A 16,158-nucleotide genomic window follows, 5' to 3' on the forward strand; every position below is an offset into this window, starting at 1 on the left:
ACAAAGAAATGATAGAAGAATTGAACACATGTTTTGGTTCTGTCTTCACAAAAGAGGACAAAAACAATTTCCCAGAAATGTTAGGGAACCAAGGGTCTAGTGAGAGGGAGGAATTAAAAGAAAATCAGTATTAGTAAAAAAAATGGCGCTAGAGAGATGAATGGGATTAAAGGCTGAAAAATCCCCAAGGCCTGATAATCTGCATCCCAGAATACAAAAGAAAGTGGCCCTGGAAGTACTGGATGCATTGGTGGTCATCTTCCAAAATTCTATAGACTCTGGAGCAGTTCCTACAGGTCGGAAGATGGCAAATGTAACTCCACTATTTAAAATAGGAGGGAGAGAGAAAACAGAGAATTACAGACCAGTTAGCCTAACATCAGTAGTGGAGAAAATTCTAGAGGCTATTACAAAAGACGTGGGGGAGAATTTTCTCCCCGTCGGGCGGGCCAGGCGGGAGCGGGCATGGGGGCAGTCGATTGATGCCCACAATCGGTTGCCCGTCACCATTTTATGTGAGTGGGCCAATTAAGGCCCGTCCAGCATGACGTGCACCCGGAAACTATGGGGGCGGGGGGAGAAGGCTAAATTGGGGCCTATGTTCAGCACAGAAATCTCCCTGAGGCAAAGAGCTGCCTCAGGGAAATCAGTTTGATTTTTAAAAATTTTAATAAAGGCAAAAAAATCGTTGAGACATGTCCCCTCATGTGACAGTATCACATGAGCTGGGACATGTCTTAAAATTTTTTCTTTTCTTTATTTAGGTTTTTAAAAATTAAACCACACAACCCCCACAAAGGGGGGGATATTCTCTCCATATATATAGTAGCAGGCTGAAAAATGACCTTTGGATTGAAGATACATGACTAAAAAGCTTGTAGCTGCATAAAGACTAGGCTCCAGTTCTATCCTTCACCTAAGTTCTAAACTGGGGAGAGAAATTTCAGACAAGTGTCAGTATTAAATTGTATAATTTCAGAACCATGTGCTCTTAGTTACCACATGCTTTATAGAATTGTACTGGTTGATTTTGAAGTGATAAGCCGAACAAAATCCTCAAGCAAGGTGTTCCTTTAATAATTAAAAATGATTACTTTACAGTGGTGTTCTGGTTTAGTTACATAAAATCACAACTTTGGGTTTGAGATATCTTGAAATTTTTCACAACTTAACTGTATAAAGGTTCCAAATCTATTATGACCATTTAGCCCATTTCATGTTTGAATAAGAGCTGCATAAAATATTAAACAGTTGGTTGTTAGATTGCCTTTGTTATATCCAAGAAATACTGCAGAATATCCTCAATACTGAAATTCATGGTTATGCCAGAGCCAGGATAACATTGAGCAATCATTTCTTCAAACTCCTTGTACTGGCGAACAAACTCTCCTTGCATAGTATACCACACTACCTGTAAAATTAGTAAGTTATGCATTTAGGCATTGTCTTTCCTGGAGCCACTTCACAATCATATTATACTGTGGTTTCATTGAATAAGCAGTGGCAACACATACTGTTGAATATTCATAAATACAATTTATTCTGCTGTAAGAAAAATAAAGTAAAAAGGGATAGAGAGAAAATTAGCTAAAAGCTTCTGCTCAAATGTGCTATTTTTCGTGCATTTCACCTAATATTGGCAAAACCAATGCAAAAGACCTCAAAATTTTAAGCACAATCGTTTGTGCTAGTTTAAAAAGCATTGTGATGGAAGCTCACCTTGTCCAAAAATGTGGCCATGCCCCCAGATTGAATCACTCACCATTGGGAGTTTTCACTAATTGCGTTCATTTGCAAGTCATTGAGCAGGTGGGAAAATTTAAGAAGGCTCTTTTGGGCGCAAGGACAATAATGGATATGCTTTTAAATATATATATTTAAAAAAATTAAGGGAGTTAACTATTATATTCCATTATAACTAGTAAATAGTTCTGTATACTTATGTAAAACAGTTTTCATTTATTTTAAATCGGATTACTCACAGGTGGTCGACTAGCCACTGAATTAGATGCTTTTTTGATGAATATAGCTAAAAATGGTTTCATCACAAACTGCAACAAGTTACACACTACAAGCATCAAGGAAAGCTTTTAAAGGATTTAAAAAAAATAATTACACTCTAAAACAGTATCCGATTTCATAAGTCATGGGAGTTATTGTGCTCACAGATATGGAAATAAGCTTGAGCAACACCTTTAGAAAAAAAACACTTCTCTAAAAAGGTGCAATTTTGGGTGGAATTTGTACACAGATTGCTGACTGCACCCAAAGCGAAATCGTTACCCCAGTGTTTTGAACAATTGTTCATTATCCCTTATTCTGTCTTTACTGATTTGAAAGTTTATGTACCTTTATATTAATTAGTAAGGAACAGGATACTTAAGCAAATCAAATTCTGATTATTTTCTTTCCTAATGTATAGAAGAATTTGGTGCAAATCAAACATGTAAACATTTACAGATTGTTGTTCATTACTTTATGGTAACCATGCATTGTTGGATTTTCCTTGAGCTAAGTGGTAGCAGAACTTAAAATATTTTATGAAGTTAATGCAACTTACTTGACCCGAGTCTTAAAAGTTGCATCGTTGTAAGACTCAAATCACTGCAATGACATTTTCAAAATGTCAAATGTCTTCTTCGAAACTAGTTTGTACGTGCATATGATTGTACCCTCATACTTAGTTATGGAGAAGTTAACATCTGAGATGAAAGCTAATGTTTAGATAACACAAAAGGGTGTACAATATTAAGCAGACTGAAAACAGGCAACCTTTCATCTAACAGTCCATGGTACCACGGCTGGCTCAGCTGTACAGAGGGGCCTATGGAAGATTGGAAGAGCAATAGTGATACAAAATTGGATAATTAGGGGAACAGACAAGCATTTCTGCGACTGCAGACAGGAATCCAGGATGGTATGTTGCCTCCCTGGTGCCAGGGTCAAGGATGTCACTGAACAGCTACAGAGCACCCTGAGGGGAAAAAGTTAACAGCCAGTGGTCATGATCCATATTGGTACCAATGACATAAGTAGAAAGAGGGATGTGGTCTTGCACTCAGAATTTATGGAGCTAGGTAGGAAGTTAACAATAATTAACAAAATAGTAATATCCAGATTAATCCTGGACCTACATGCGAGTGAGTATAGAGCTAGGAGGATAGAGCAGATAAATGTGTGACTGGAGAGGTGGTGTGGAAGGGAGAGCTTTAGATTCTTGGGACACTGGGATCAGTTCTGAAGAAGATGGGACGTACAGGCCAGACGGGTTGTACCTAAAAAGAGCCAGGACCAATTACCTTGAGGGGCGATTTGCTGTTGCCATTGGGGAGCGTTTAAACTAACTTGGCAGTGGTATGGGAACCAAGAGGTAACACTAGAAAGGGATACCAAGGTGAGAAGAATATTGGGAGAGACAGATAGCACTAAAATCGGAAATAGTGAGGCATCAGGTGGGTTCAGCATAAGAAGGAAGGTGGTAAAGTCTAGATTAGGGCATACAGTGCATGTATGTGAATGTGCAGAATGTGGTAAATAAGATTAATGGGTTGCCGACACATATAGCCACAAGGGAATAAGATGTTGTGGCAATAAGAGAGATCTGGCTCAAAGAATGGCAGGACTGGGTATTAAATATTTCTGGATTCTGAAGGTGTTCAGGAAAGATAGGAAAGGGAGGTAAGAGGGGGGAATGGCAGTATTGATTAAGAAGATCATTGCAGTGCTGGAGTGAGAGAGGATGTCCCAGAAGGGTCAAGGACAGAATCTATTTGGCTAGAGCTAAGGGATAAAAAAGGTGCAATTACATTCCTCAGTGTAGTCTATAGGTCACCAACTTATGTGAAAAATGTAGAGGAACAAATTTGCAAGGAAATTACAGAGACGTGCAAGAATGATACAGTATCAATAACTGGTGACTTTAATTACTTGAATATGGACTGGGATAGTAGTTGTGTAAAGGGCACAGGAGGGGAAGAGTTCCGAAGTGTTCAAGAGAATTCTTTACAGCAGTATGTTTCCAGCACAATGAGAAAGGAGATTGCTGGACCTGGTTCTTGGGAATGAAGTGGGGCAAGTGGATCATGCATCAGTAAGGGAGCATTTGGGGGAAAGTGATCATTGTATCATAAAGTTGAAGTTGGCAGAACGCAAATTGAGCATCAGTGAGTAGATTATTGCTGGCTAAGTGTCACTTGATAGCACTGTTGACGGCACCTTCCATCACTCTGCTGATGATCGAGAGTAGGTGGATGGGCGGTAATTGGCCAGGTTGGATTTGTCCTGCTTTTTGTGGACGTGACATAATTGGGCAATTTTCCATCTTTCTGGGTAGGTGCCAGTATTGTAGTTGTACTGGAACAGCATGCCTACGGCACAGCTAGTTCTGAACCATGTCTTCAGTACAATTGCTGGAATGTTGTCAGCCTTTGCAGTACCCAGTGCCTTCAACCATTTCTTGATATCATGTGGACTGAATCAAACTGGCTGAAGATTGGCATCTGTTGAGCACCTCAGGAAGAGGCCGAGATAAATCATCCATTTGGCACTTCTGGCTGAAGATGGTTGCAAATGCTTCAGCCTCGTCTTTTGCATTGCTGTGCTGGGCTTCTCCATCATTGAGGATTAGGATATTTGTGGAGCCTCCTCCTCTAGTTAGTTGTTTAATAATCCACCACCATTCACGACTGGCTGTGGCAGGACTGCAGAGCTTAGAACTGATCCCTTGGTTGTGAGGTTGCTTAGCTCTGTCTATCTCATGCTGCTTACACTGTTCGACATGCATGTAGTCATTTGTTGTAGCATCACCGCGTTTGCACCTCATTTTTAGGTATGCCTGGTGCTGCTCCTCATTATTGAACCAGGGCTGATACCCCAGCTTGATGGTAATGTGAGTCGGAGGAGATGCCAGGTCATGAAGTTATAGGTTGTGGTTGAATACAATTCTGCTCTTGCTGATGGCCCACAGTGCCTCACGGATGCTATTTTTGTGTTGCTATGTCTGTTCAAAATCTATCACATTTAGCACAGTTGAAAAACACAATGCAGGGTATCCTGAATTTGAAGAAGCGACTTTGTCTCCAATTGGACTGTGTGGTGGTCACTCCTATCAATACTGTCATGGACAGATGCATCTGCAACAGGTAGATCAGCGAGGATGAGGTCAAGTAGGCTTTTCCCTCTTGTTGGCTCTCTCACCACCTGCTGCAGACCGGTCTAGCAGTTTTGTCCTTTAGGGCTCGGTCAACTCAGTCAATAATGGTGCTAATGAGCCACTCTTGATGATGGACATTGAAACCTCCCCACCCAGAGTACATTCTCTACCCTTGGTGCTTCCACCAAGTGGTGTTCAACTTGCAGGAGTACTGATTCATCAGCTGGGGCGGCAGCAGGTGGCAATTAGCAGGTGGTTCCTTGCTGATGTTTGACCTGATGCCGTAAGACTTCATCGGGTCAGGCCGGAATCAGTGTTGAGGACTCCCAGGGTAACTCCCTCACAACTGTACACCACTGGGCCACCACCTCTGGTGGAATGATGATGGTGGTGTCTGGGACATTGTAAGATATTGTTCTGTGATTATGACTATGTCAGGCTATTGCTTGGCTAGTCTGTGGTACAGCTTTCCCAATTTTGGCACAAACTCCCATATGTTAGTAAGGAAGACTTTGCAGGGTCAACAGGGCTGAGTATGCTGCTGTTTGGCACCTCAGTCGATTCCAAATAGACTGTCCAGTTTCATTCCTTTTTAACTTTTCTGTAGCACGTTGATGCAGCTAAGTAGCTCTCTAGGCCACTTCAGAGGGCAGTTAAGAGTCAAGCACATTGCTGGGGGTCTGGAGTCACATGTTGGCCAGGTAAGGATAGTAGATTCCCTTACATTAGTGAACCAGATGGGTTTTTAAAGACAATCGACAATGATTGCATAGTTACCATTACTGAGAATAGCTTTTTAATTCTAGATTTATTAAACTAATTTAAATTCCACCAGCTGCTTTGGTGGCATTTGAACCCGTGTCAGGAGATCATTAGCCTGGACCTCTGGGTTGCTAGTGCAGTAAAATTATCACTATGTCACCAGCTCCTCCTATTATTCATGTTTTTTCTCTTAATCCCTTTTTTTAAAAAAAAGTTATTAGTTTCTACTGGATCATAACATATTCTAAATTTTCTTATTTAAAAGCCGGGTGCCTGGGCCTTTAAATAACACCATTGCTGGGCCGCTCTTCCAGATGAATACTTATTTTTTGGTAAGTGACAAACGAGTACATACAATGGACCTTTACAGTCCAAATTTGTAACTTGAGCCTCACAACAGACGGTAGGGATGAGTGACAATAGTGACAATGAGTAACGGGTGAGATGCTTTTGGCGTACAAAAGGTACACCCGTATGACACCCTTCTCAGCATGGAATATCAAGCAGGCTGTGCCAGAAGCTAGTTGAGGGGCATCGTGCCTCACTGTGAGGGCGTTTGCTGGAAACAGTGCTACAGAAGCCAAAGTTATGGATGCAAATTTCATGCCCTCCATTTTTAATACCAGTTGTATGAACTGACCCATTCACTAAAGAGTCACCCTACTCATTTCATTACTGGGCTTTCTTGCATGATTTTAGTTTTGATTTTCCACTTAATTTCAATTTACCTGTAAAAGGTTTCCTTCTTCACTTAGATGCTTGACAACTTTTTTGTAGAGGTTTTCCAGAGCCTTCTTCACCTCTTTGCCTTGGTATTTCTCAATCACCTTCCTCAGCTCCTGTTTGCTAAATGCCAGATGATAGCTAACTTCATCCTCTTTGACACCCTGTGCAATACGAGCCTTGACCCCATCAAAAAAGATCTGTAAATTAAAAATGTCAGGTCCGTGATCAATTAAAGTTTTTGTACAAACAATTCCATGCTCAACTAATCTGTTGAGAGAATTATTATTTGAAAAAATTCAGCAAATATTTCAAGAAAGTATGTGTAATCCTTGATTTTTCTTAAAGAAAATCATGTCACAGGTAAAGTTGTGAGCAGCTTACAAACAACTAAAATATTTTTTCTTTGTTTCAGAGGCATCAACCTGCCACTACAAAATTGGGATCCATCCTCCAATATCACACACCAGAATATAGAGGCGGAGGTGCATACATCTCCTTGTATCCAAGCAGCAGTGCGAGTAGAGGCTTCAACTTAACTGGGAAGCTGTCAACAAATTATGCCACATGCTGCAACCAGACTTGTAGCTGAACTCCATGATAGGCACAGTTATGTCAATCAAAATGTCCAAAAGTGAGATCAATAGATTTTGTCAGGGAAGTCATCAAGGGATATGGATTAAAGGCAAGTAAATGGAGTTGAGGGACAGTCACATTCCTTAGGCTAGGGTCTTCTGATTTGGTCAGTGGTCAGGGACAATGGGGTCTGACTGTGAATAAGGTAGGTAAGGGAGTCGAGAAGGTACAGTTGGAGGATCCTCAGCCCTTGTAATTGTCCAACAGGTTCAAATTCTTGCAGCTTGTATGATGAGAGCGGTGGCTGCAGGTTGGATGAGCAAACTGATCATGGCACTGTGGTGCAAGAAGCCATTCAAGTGGGGGTAGTAAATAGGAATAGTGGTAGTAGACAACAGTCTAATCAGGGGAACAGACACAGTTCTCTGCAACTGACAGCATGAGTCCAGAAGGCTGTGTTGCATGCCTTTTGCCAGGGTTCGGGGCATCTGCTCAGGGCTGGAGAGGAACTTGCAGTGGGAGTGGGAGGGTCCAGTGGTCATGATTCACATGAGTACCAACAAAATAAATATGACTAGGAGAGAGGTTTTGGTTCGGGATTATGAACAGCTATATTAAAAATGTGTGGCTCAAAGACTGCTGTGGGAGAAATGGGTTTCAATTCATGGGGGACTGGCACCAGCACTGGGGAAAGTGGGAGCTGTACTGATAGGAGAGTCTTCAACTGAACGTGCTGGGACTGGTGTTCTGGTGAGTTGTATAATTAGGGCAGTAGAGAAGGCTTTAAACTAAATAGCTGGATTGGGCGGTGGGGGGGGGGGGGGGGGTTGTTGGTGGTGGTCAAGTGAGGGAAAATGTGGTAAATTAAAGGGAAAGGACATGGCAATAGTTCAGAGTCGCAACATGGGTAATGATAACCAGAGCAGGGCAGGAAGGGACAGAGATAAGGCAAGAGTTCGCAAAAACAGTAAAAAGATAGAACTAAAGGCTCTGTATCTGAATGCACATGGCATTCGTAACAAAACGGATTAATTGTCAGCTCAGATAGAAATAAATATGCATGATGTGATAGCCATTACAGAGATATGGCTGCAGGATGACAAAGACTCTAACCTGAATACTGAAGAGCACTTGACATTTCAGAAGGACAGGAAGCTAGGAAAAAGTGGTAGGGTAGTTCTGTTAATTAGGGGTGACATTAGTAGAAAAGTGAGAGATGATCTTAATTCTAAAGATCAAGATGTAGAAACAATTTGGGTAGAGATAAGAATTAGCAAAGGAAAGAAGTCACTTGTGGGAGTAGTTTACTGATCCCCTAACAATAACTACAATGTAGGATGGAGTATACAGGAAGAAATAATGAGTCTTTTTAAGAAAGGTACTGCAATAATCACGGGGATTTTAACCTACATATAGATTGGACGAATCAGATTGGCAAAATATACTGGAAGATGAGTTCATAGAGTGTTTTTGGAACAACTTCTTACAGCAGCAGGTTCTAAAGCCAATCAGAAAGCAGGCTATTCTAGATCTGGTAATGTGCAATGAGACAGGTTATTGCAGAAATTTCAACGGTTATTGCAGAAAAGAAAAACTGATGGTGTAGGGGGTAACATATTGGCATGGATAGAAGATTGGTTAGCTAACAGAAAGCAGATAATTGGCATAAATGGGTCTTTTCCTGGTTGGCAGGATGTGACCAGTGGTGGGCCACAGGGATCAGTGCTGGGGCCTCAACTTTTTACCATTTATATAAATGACTTGGATGATGGGACCGAAGGAATGGTGGCTAAATTTGCTGACACAAAGATATGTAGGAAAGTAAATTGTGAAGAGGATGAAAGGAGGCTACAAAGTAACATAATAGGTTAAGTGACTAGGCAAAGATCTGGCAAATGGAGTATAATGTGGGCAAATGTGAATCATTCATTTTGACAGGAAGAATAAAAAAGCTTATTATCTAAATGGTGAGAGAAAGGTGCTAGGAGAAGAATGCACTATCCGTGGCTAACTATGAAAGTTCAAATTGAAAGATAAAGTGTACAATTCTGTAAAGATTAGTGGTAGGTCAGAAGATTGGGCAGAATTTAAAAACCAGCAAATAATAACTAACAAAAAAAATGAGGGAGAAATTAGAATATGAGAGAAAGCTAGCTAGAAATACAAAAACAGATAGTATGAATTTCTATAAATATTTAAAAATGAAAAGAGTAGCTAAAATGAGCGTTGCTCCTCTAGTGAGTGAGTCTGGGGAATTAATAATGTGAAATGACGGAAGCACTGAACAGATTTTTTGTGTCTGTCTTCACTGTAGAAGACAGAAATAACATCCCAGAAATAATTATAAATCAAGAGCTGAAAGGGAGGGAGGAACTTAAAACAAATACAATCACCAGGGAAAGGGTACTGAGAAAACTATTAGAACTAAAGGCTGACAAGTGCCGTGGGTCTGATGGCTTGCATCCTAAGGTCTAAAATAAGTGGCTGCTGAGATATTACATGCAGTGGTTGTAATTTTCCAAAATTCCCTAGATTATGGAAAGGTTCCATCAGATTGGAAAATAGCGAATGTAACTCCTCTATTCAAGGAAGGAGGGTGACATAAAGCAGGAAACTACAGGGCAGTTAGCCTAACATCTGTCACAGGGAAAATGTTAGAATTCATTATTCAGGAAGTTATAGCAGGGCACTTAGAAAATCTTAATGAAATTAGGCAGAGTCTACATAGTTTTGTGATAGAGAAATCGTGTTTGACTAATTCTTTGAGGAAGTAACATACAACGTGGATAAAGAGGAACCTGTAGATGCGGTATACCTGCACAGGATGATGGTATTAAGGGTGTTGAATGTAGCAACTTCCTTCCATTTACTCCAGGCAGTTTTCTTTGGTGACCTGTGTCTATCCATACCAAGGGAGTCCTTTTTCAGTTTAATTTCTTCTTGGAAGACTTGAACAGCTTAATTATAAAATTTAGCTGCACTTCTTCCCAACACATTACCCTCCTTAAATGTTGCCTAACAGTTCAATACAAGCTGCATAATATCTGCCTCTTTAAGCCCCAACCCCTCCCCATCTTCACTCACAGATAAACTCTTGATCAGAGACATCCTTACATCTGGAATTCACATGCATTTTATGAAGCTTGATCCTGGGACTGCCAATCAGGGTCAGTGTTGAGTACATATAGCTAGTGTGAATTCTGCATACTCCTAGTTCTGGTCAAATTCATGCCTGATAGTAAGACCTATCTTAAAGATTCAAGTTACCATCTTAGTTTGACATCAATTGTCCCTTAAACTTGGATAATAATAATAATGTGGAGATAAGGCCTGATCTTTTTATCACCAATGCAGACTAACAATGTAATTTTAAACTGCCAATATCAGTTAAATGTCTTCAAATTCCTTATAGAGAGATATAATGGCAAGGTACAAACATTTAGTTTCTCCAAAGGCTGCCCCAGGTATTTAGTAACATAGAGATCACGGTGTTCTGAATATTGTTGGGCGGCTTCCTTTTTTCTATCTTCAAGACTGTGGATTTTCAATTCGGAAAGGAAGCAGTAAATATGATGAAAATTCTCCATTATAACCACATCTGGTGGGGTTTTCAGGTTCATTGAAGCAATATTTTCAACTTGAAATGGAAGAAAAATTAAACAGTAGATGAAGGTTATTTCTTTTGGTAAAAATCTAAGAACAACAGAAAAGTACTCTTAGATAAAAATGACAAGAGGACATATTCAAATGGTTGGATTCTTTTGATGCAGTTTCTAGATAGCAGATTCCATGCATTGAAAGGTGAGAAGCAGCTTTATTCTGATGAGTATGAATGATCAAATGAATCAATCTATCACTACACATCAAAGAAAAGTTGTATGTATGTTATTCAAGATTTGTTTTCTTGTTAATTACATAGGATATGAAGTTTATACTCTCTTCATTATTTGCTTTAATCATTCCCTGTGATAGCAAGTTTCACATTCTCACCGCTGTCTGGGTAAGGAAGTTTCTGAATTCCCTATTTGATTTCTTGGTGACTATCTTATATTGATGGCCTCTAGTTTTGCTCTTCCCCACAAGTGGATACATTCTCTCCTTCCTCTATCAAAATCTTTCATCACGTCACCCCTCAGCCTTCTCTTTTCTAGAGAAAAGAGGCCCAAACTATTCATCCTCTCCTGATAGGTACATCCCCACATTTCTGGTTCCATTCTTATAAATCTATTTTTGTATCCTCTCCAGTGCCTCTCTATCTTTCTAATAATATAGCGATCAGAATTGTACATAGTACTCCAGATGTGGTTTAACCGAGATTCTGTACAGGCTTAGCATAATTTCTTTACTTTTCAAATCCATCTAGAAAGAAATCCTACTGCTTGGTTTGATTTTTATCGCCTTGTTAGCCTATATTTCTACTTGGTGATCTGTGTATCATACTTCTAGATCTCTTTGCTTCTCTACCCAAATTATATTCTAATTTTCTAATGTGCAACCTCCTTAGTTTTCTTGCTGAAATGTAATATCTCACATTTATCTATATGGTCGTTCATTTGCCAATTATGTCATTCTGTAAGTTTGTTATATATTTTTGTAATCTGTTGCAGTTCTCAGTATTGACTATCCCTGCAGTCTAGTGTCATCTGCAAATTCAGAAGTTGTATTTTTGAATTCGAAGTCTAAATCATTAATATAAATTGTGAACTACGGTGGTCTCAGCACTGATCCTTGTGGAACATCAATTTCCACCTTCTGAATAACTACCCTTTGCCCTTACACTCTGCTTTCTGTCATGAAGCCAGCTAGTTATCCATTGTGCTACTTGTCCCCCGATTCTGCATTCTCTGACTGAACTCGTTCATCTATTATGTGGTATCTTATTGAAGCTATTTTGAAAATCTAGATAAACTACTTCAATTGTATTTCCTTTCTCCATTCCCTCTGGTATCTCTTCAAAAAATTCAACAAGATTAGTCAAACAAGACTTTCCCTTTTGAAATATGTGCTGACTATTCATTATTTTATTTTTGGCTGCCAGATGTTGTTCCATTTTTTCCTTTTATAGCAATTCCCTTATTTCATTATTTCAATTTCTCTTCCCACCACTGATATTAAGGCAACTGGTTTATCATTTCCTGACATGTTCTATCTCTTTTCTTATACATAGGTATAAGATTAGCTATCCACCAGTCTTCTGACACTATGGGCTGGATTTAATGCAATCTGCCGTAGCAGAAAACATGGTGGCCAGGGCTACTTAATCGTGGAAGAGGCCCTTCGTCACTCTCCCAGAGGCTGGCAGCTCTCCATTGCCTGTCAGTGCCACTAGGAGTAGTGGCTGCTGCCAGTAATGCACCCACCAGAGGCCCAGGATCAGAGGCACATTTAAGGGCCTCAATTATTATCTGGGTGGGGAAGCCATCCATAAGCCTCCTTGCCTGAGACCTAATCAGGTGGAGTTGGGAAGGCAGTGGGTCCCCACCTACACCCTTTCATCTGATTAAATGCCCCCTGCCTCTAAACTCAATGTGAGTGGACAGGGAGGGACAGTAAATTCTGCCTGTTTACTCTGTTTCTCTCTCCACAGAAGCTGTCAGACCTGCTTGAGTATTTCCAGTGTTTTGTTTTTATTGTTGGAACTGGTTGTTGGGTTAGGAGATGGATGCTTGTAACGTCTAACCGTAAATGCAATGCGTGAAAAGGTTGGCTCCATTTCTATCCTTGACTAACTGGCTTTAGGGAATATAATATACTGTAGACTATCCCTATTAGCAAAGTTGTTCCTTTATTATCACATCTCTATCCATATGGAAATGATGATCATAACTCTTTCTATACCAACTGGTCCACTTGTCTATAACCCAATTTCTCCTTGAAAGCTGCTTTCATTGCTGAAGTTTGTAAACCTCACCGGAGTTTGCTTTATGGTAACTCTTTTACTGTTTAGCAAGTGAGGAAGGTGAGGCTTGTATTGTAAAATCCTGCACAATCCGTTGGGTTACAAAAATAGAAGCATCTCAATTTTGGACCAACAAAATCCCATTTTCGCCAAGAGTGCAAACATGATGGCTTCTAAGAAAACTGCAAATATTTACGTTATTTTGGTATTCAAAATGCCTTTTTTTCATTTGTACAATGATATTGATACCTTACAATAATTTAGTATTCTATATCTTACCTCCAACTTCATATTAGAGTTACACAGAATCATAATGTTGGTTCATTCTTTATAAGCAAATGGGTATTATAGTGATAGCTAATAAATTATTCACAATAACAAAGGCAGTGGGCATAATGTCATGAGTGAGACTAGAGATTGTAACAACTTACATCCTTTTTATGGTATATAGAAACACGCTCATGAGTTCCATGTCCCTCCAATGACAGAGTGAGTGTTGGACCAAGCAATCCAGTGTTTGAAGTTCATTAAGGAATATTGCCAACATGATGGATTCGGTGATCCTGCACTTACCCTGTCATTACCCGTGTCTCATATAGCAAGGCTGTACAACAGCAATCCTGTCCTTGTAGCTCGTCCTGGAAGATGTTTACTTACCACTGGCGAAGACTGCTGCAATTACTTTATTGTAAGCTTTATCCAGATCACCTCTTCTCTCAGCATTCTTAAAGATAGCTTCGGCAACAGTTACAAACTCCTCAAATCCAATAACAAATGGTAGAATGCCAATCTTAGTCTTCTTTGGGACCTTAGCTTCTTCCATTTGCTTGCACAAAGCAGACTGAATTAAAATAAAAGAAAATCTAATTTTTGGAGCTGTGGAAGACTCATAATTACATACTGTAAAAACAATTTTCCATAAGTTTGGTGCCTTTCTACAACATATCTTAATGTCAACTTCATTAGAACACATTCTATAGTACCAGTATTGAATGTTTCTTACACCAACAATTCCTGCAGCGGCTCTGACAGCTTGGTGCCAAATTGCAATTTAGACCTGGTTATAATCTTTTCTTGCAGGACCCTTAAAATCATTAAAGTACTTTCAATTAGTTTAGGCTGAATTTTAACCTAGGAATCAGGAGTGAGAAAAGTTTATAGGGATTCAATTCTTATCAATTTCTACTGATAAATTCCCATTTTTTTGGCAGTGAATAGAGATGATGGGGAGGAGGGAGATTTTCTCCTCAATTTGATGGAACGAACACACAGATGTATGTATGTTGCAAATGAGGGGACATCGTTGTTATCATATCTGAGCCTGATTTTTAGCAGGGCAAGAAAATTGTACAATTAGGATTGTTATTTACGAAGTCTGGGTTTTTAGGAATCACTGAGGGCTATATTCTTTTTTGCTGCACTTTTTCATTCATCATTAGGCATGGAACATGGACAGCAGTGCACTCATATAGTAGGAAATGAGTACTAGATGAAGGAGTGTTGTTGTGGTGAGGGGGGTGGGTGTATTGGAAGTATTGTGCAGGGTGCTCTAGGGCAGTGGGACCACTGCTGTTATTAACTTACATGAATGGCATGGATTTTGAAGTTAAATGTTATGATCCCTGTAGAGGGGACTGATAATTTTTAGAAAGAAATTTGAACTCCCAGTTAATATCTGAAAGAATGACAAATCACAATTTCACATTTTTAGATGTTTGCTGTAACAAATAACTAAAACACCATTCACTAAACACTATCTTTGGAGGTAACTTTTACTTTAAATGACAGAATGAAGTACCCCCTTCTTATTCTAAACCCAATTGACAAAAAACACACTTGACCAGTATACTTTATGCTGTCCTTTATGTTGACATTCAATTTTTCCAGAATCAATCCAAAGTGATTCTTAACTTCTGAGCATTTATTCCTGTTCTTTTCTTTTCCCAGCCTGGTAACATGCAATCTTAGAACTGTCTTTCACAGTGAAATTTTCTTTTCCCAGCAACTCTCTCTCTAGCCCACGTTAGGTGACTTCCAGCTTCCTTTTAATTCCCCACAATTTGGTCCTTTGAATCCAAGCACAAGGCTGCAGCCGCATTCCTGTGCAGCGAACTATAGAGACGTTTTTTGGCCTCTAGCTGCTCCCTCCTGAATCCAGGAAGACTCAAAACACTGTCTGTGATATTCAAAAATATTCTAGGAAAGACTGTAACCTGATCTTTACAATGGCGTCCTCTGCATCCTTCTCCATGGCAGTGTAAATCACATGGGCCTTGAATCTAGGTAGAAATGCTAATTAGTTATCCTGGAGAGCCTGACTCTTTCATCTTGAAAGTAAATAAACAGTTCAAAGCACAACTGTTTACAATCCAACATTCTCAATAATTTTCTGGGATGTTAGAGACTCAGGCTGGAATTTTCCAGCCCCCGCGGGGCGAGGCTGTTGTGTCAATGAAATCTCCGTTTACATCAGTGGGGCCGGAAGATCTTGCTGACATGAGGGGCTGGAAAATTCTGGCCTCAGTCTTTACTGTTAACAGACAGCCTGCTGCAAATGTCTCCAAGCATAAAGAATTTGCACCTCTTTCCCAGTAAAACAATCTAAGCCTTCCTTGGATTTCTAACAATCAAACCACCAAGCTTACTGTCAGGCAGACTTCAGAACAGGTCACATGACCTCCTTCATTTTACATTAAATTGAAAGACAGTCCCAAAATATAACTATCTTATAGGCCTGAATTTTTCCTGCGTCGGGCTCGGCGGGAGTGGGCAGTCTGGAACACGAACGCCACCTGTGATTAGGTCCACACCGCCATTTTACACAGGTGGGCCAATTAAGACCCACCCAGTGTAATGTGCAACTCCGGCATCAGCGTGAAACGGCGGGCGGGAGCTCAATGTCCGCTGGGTCCAATGGCGACCTGGCGGCCTATTCAAAAACGGCACAGGCAGCCATGTGAAGGTTGCCATTAACTCAGAGGACTGTTCTCATGCAGAACATTTTTGTTGAACACGGCAGGTGGGAAGGCAGGCCAGTGGGGCAGTT

General features: G+C 40.1%; 1 protein-coding gene across 3 annotated transcripts in view; it reads right to left on the bottom strand.

The window, feature by feature from the left end:
- Positions 1-1,056: 1,056 nt before the first annotated feature.
- Positions 1,057-16,158, bottom strand: part of LOC121282545 (exocyst complex component 1-like) — a 150,108-nt gene continuing 135,006 nt past the window's right edge. For all 3 annotated transcript variants that reach the window (XM_041196280.1, XM_041196281.1, XM_041196279.1), the window contains 4 exons: positions 13,770-13,953; positions 10,651-10,850; positions 6,643-6,837; positions 1,057-1,411 (listed from right to left, as the gene is read on the bottom strand). In XM_041196280.1, coding sequence (XP_041052214.1) covers positions 1,259-1,411; positions 6,643-6,837; positions 10,651-10,850; positions 13,770-13,953 — 732 coding nt within the window. In that variant the 3' untranslated portion in view covers positions 1,057-1,258. The remainder of the gene's footprint in view (positions 1,412-6,642; positions 6,838-10,650; positions 10,851-13,769; positions 13,954-16,158) is intronic.

Source organism: Carcharodon carcharias, chromosome 9 (assembly GCF_017639515.1).
Source record: "Carcharodon carcharias isolate sCarCar2 chromosome 9, sCarCar2.pri, whole genome shotgun sequence".
In the NCBI taxonomy this organism is placed as follows: Eukaryota; Metazoa; Chordata; class Chondrichthyes; order Lamniformes; family Lamnidae; genus Carcharodon; species Carcharodon carcharias.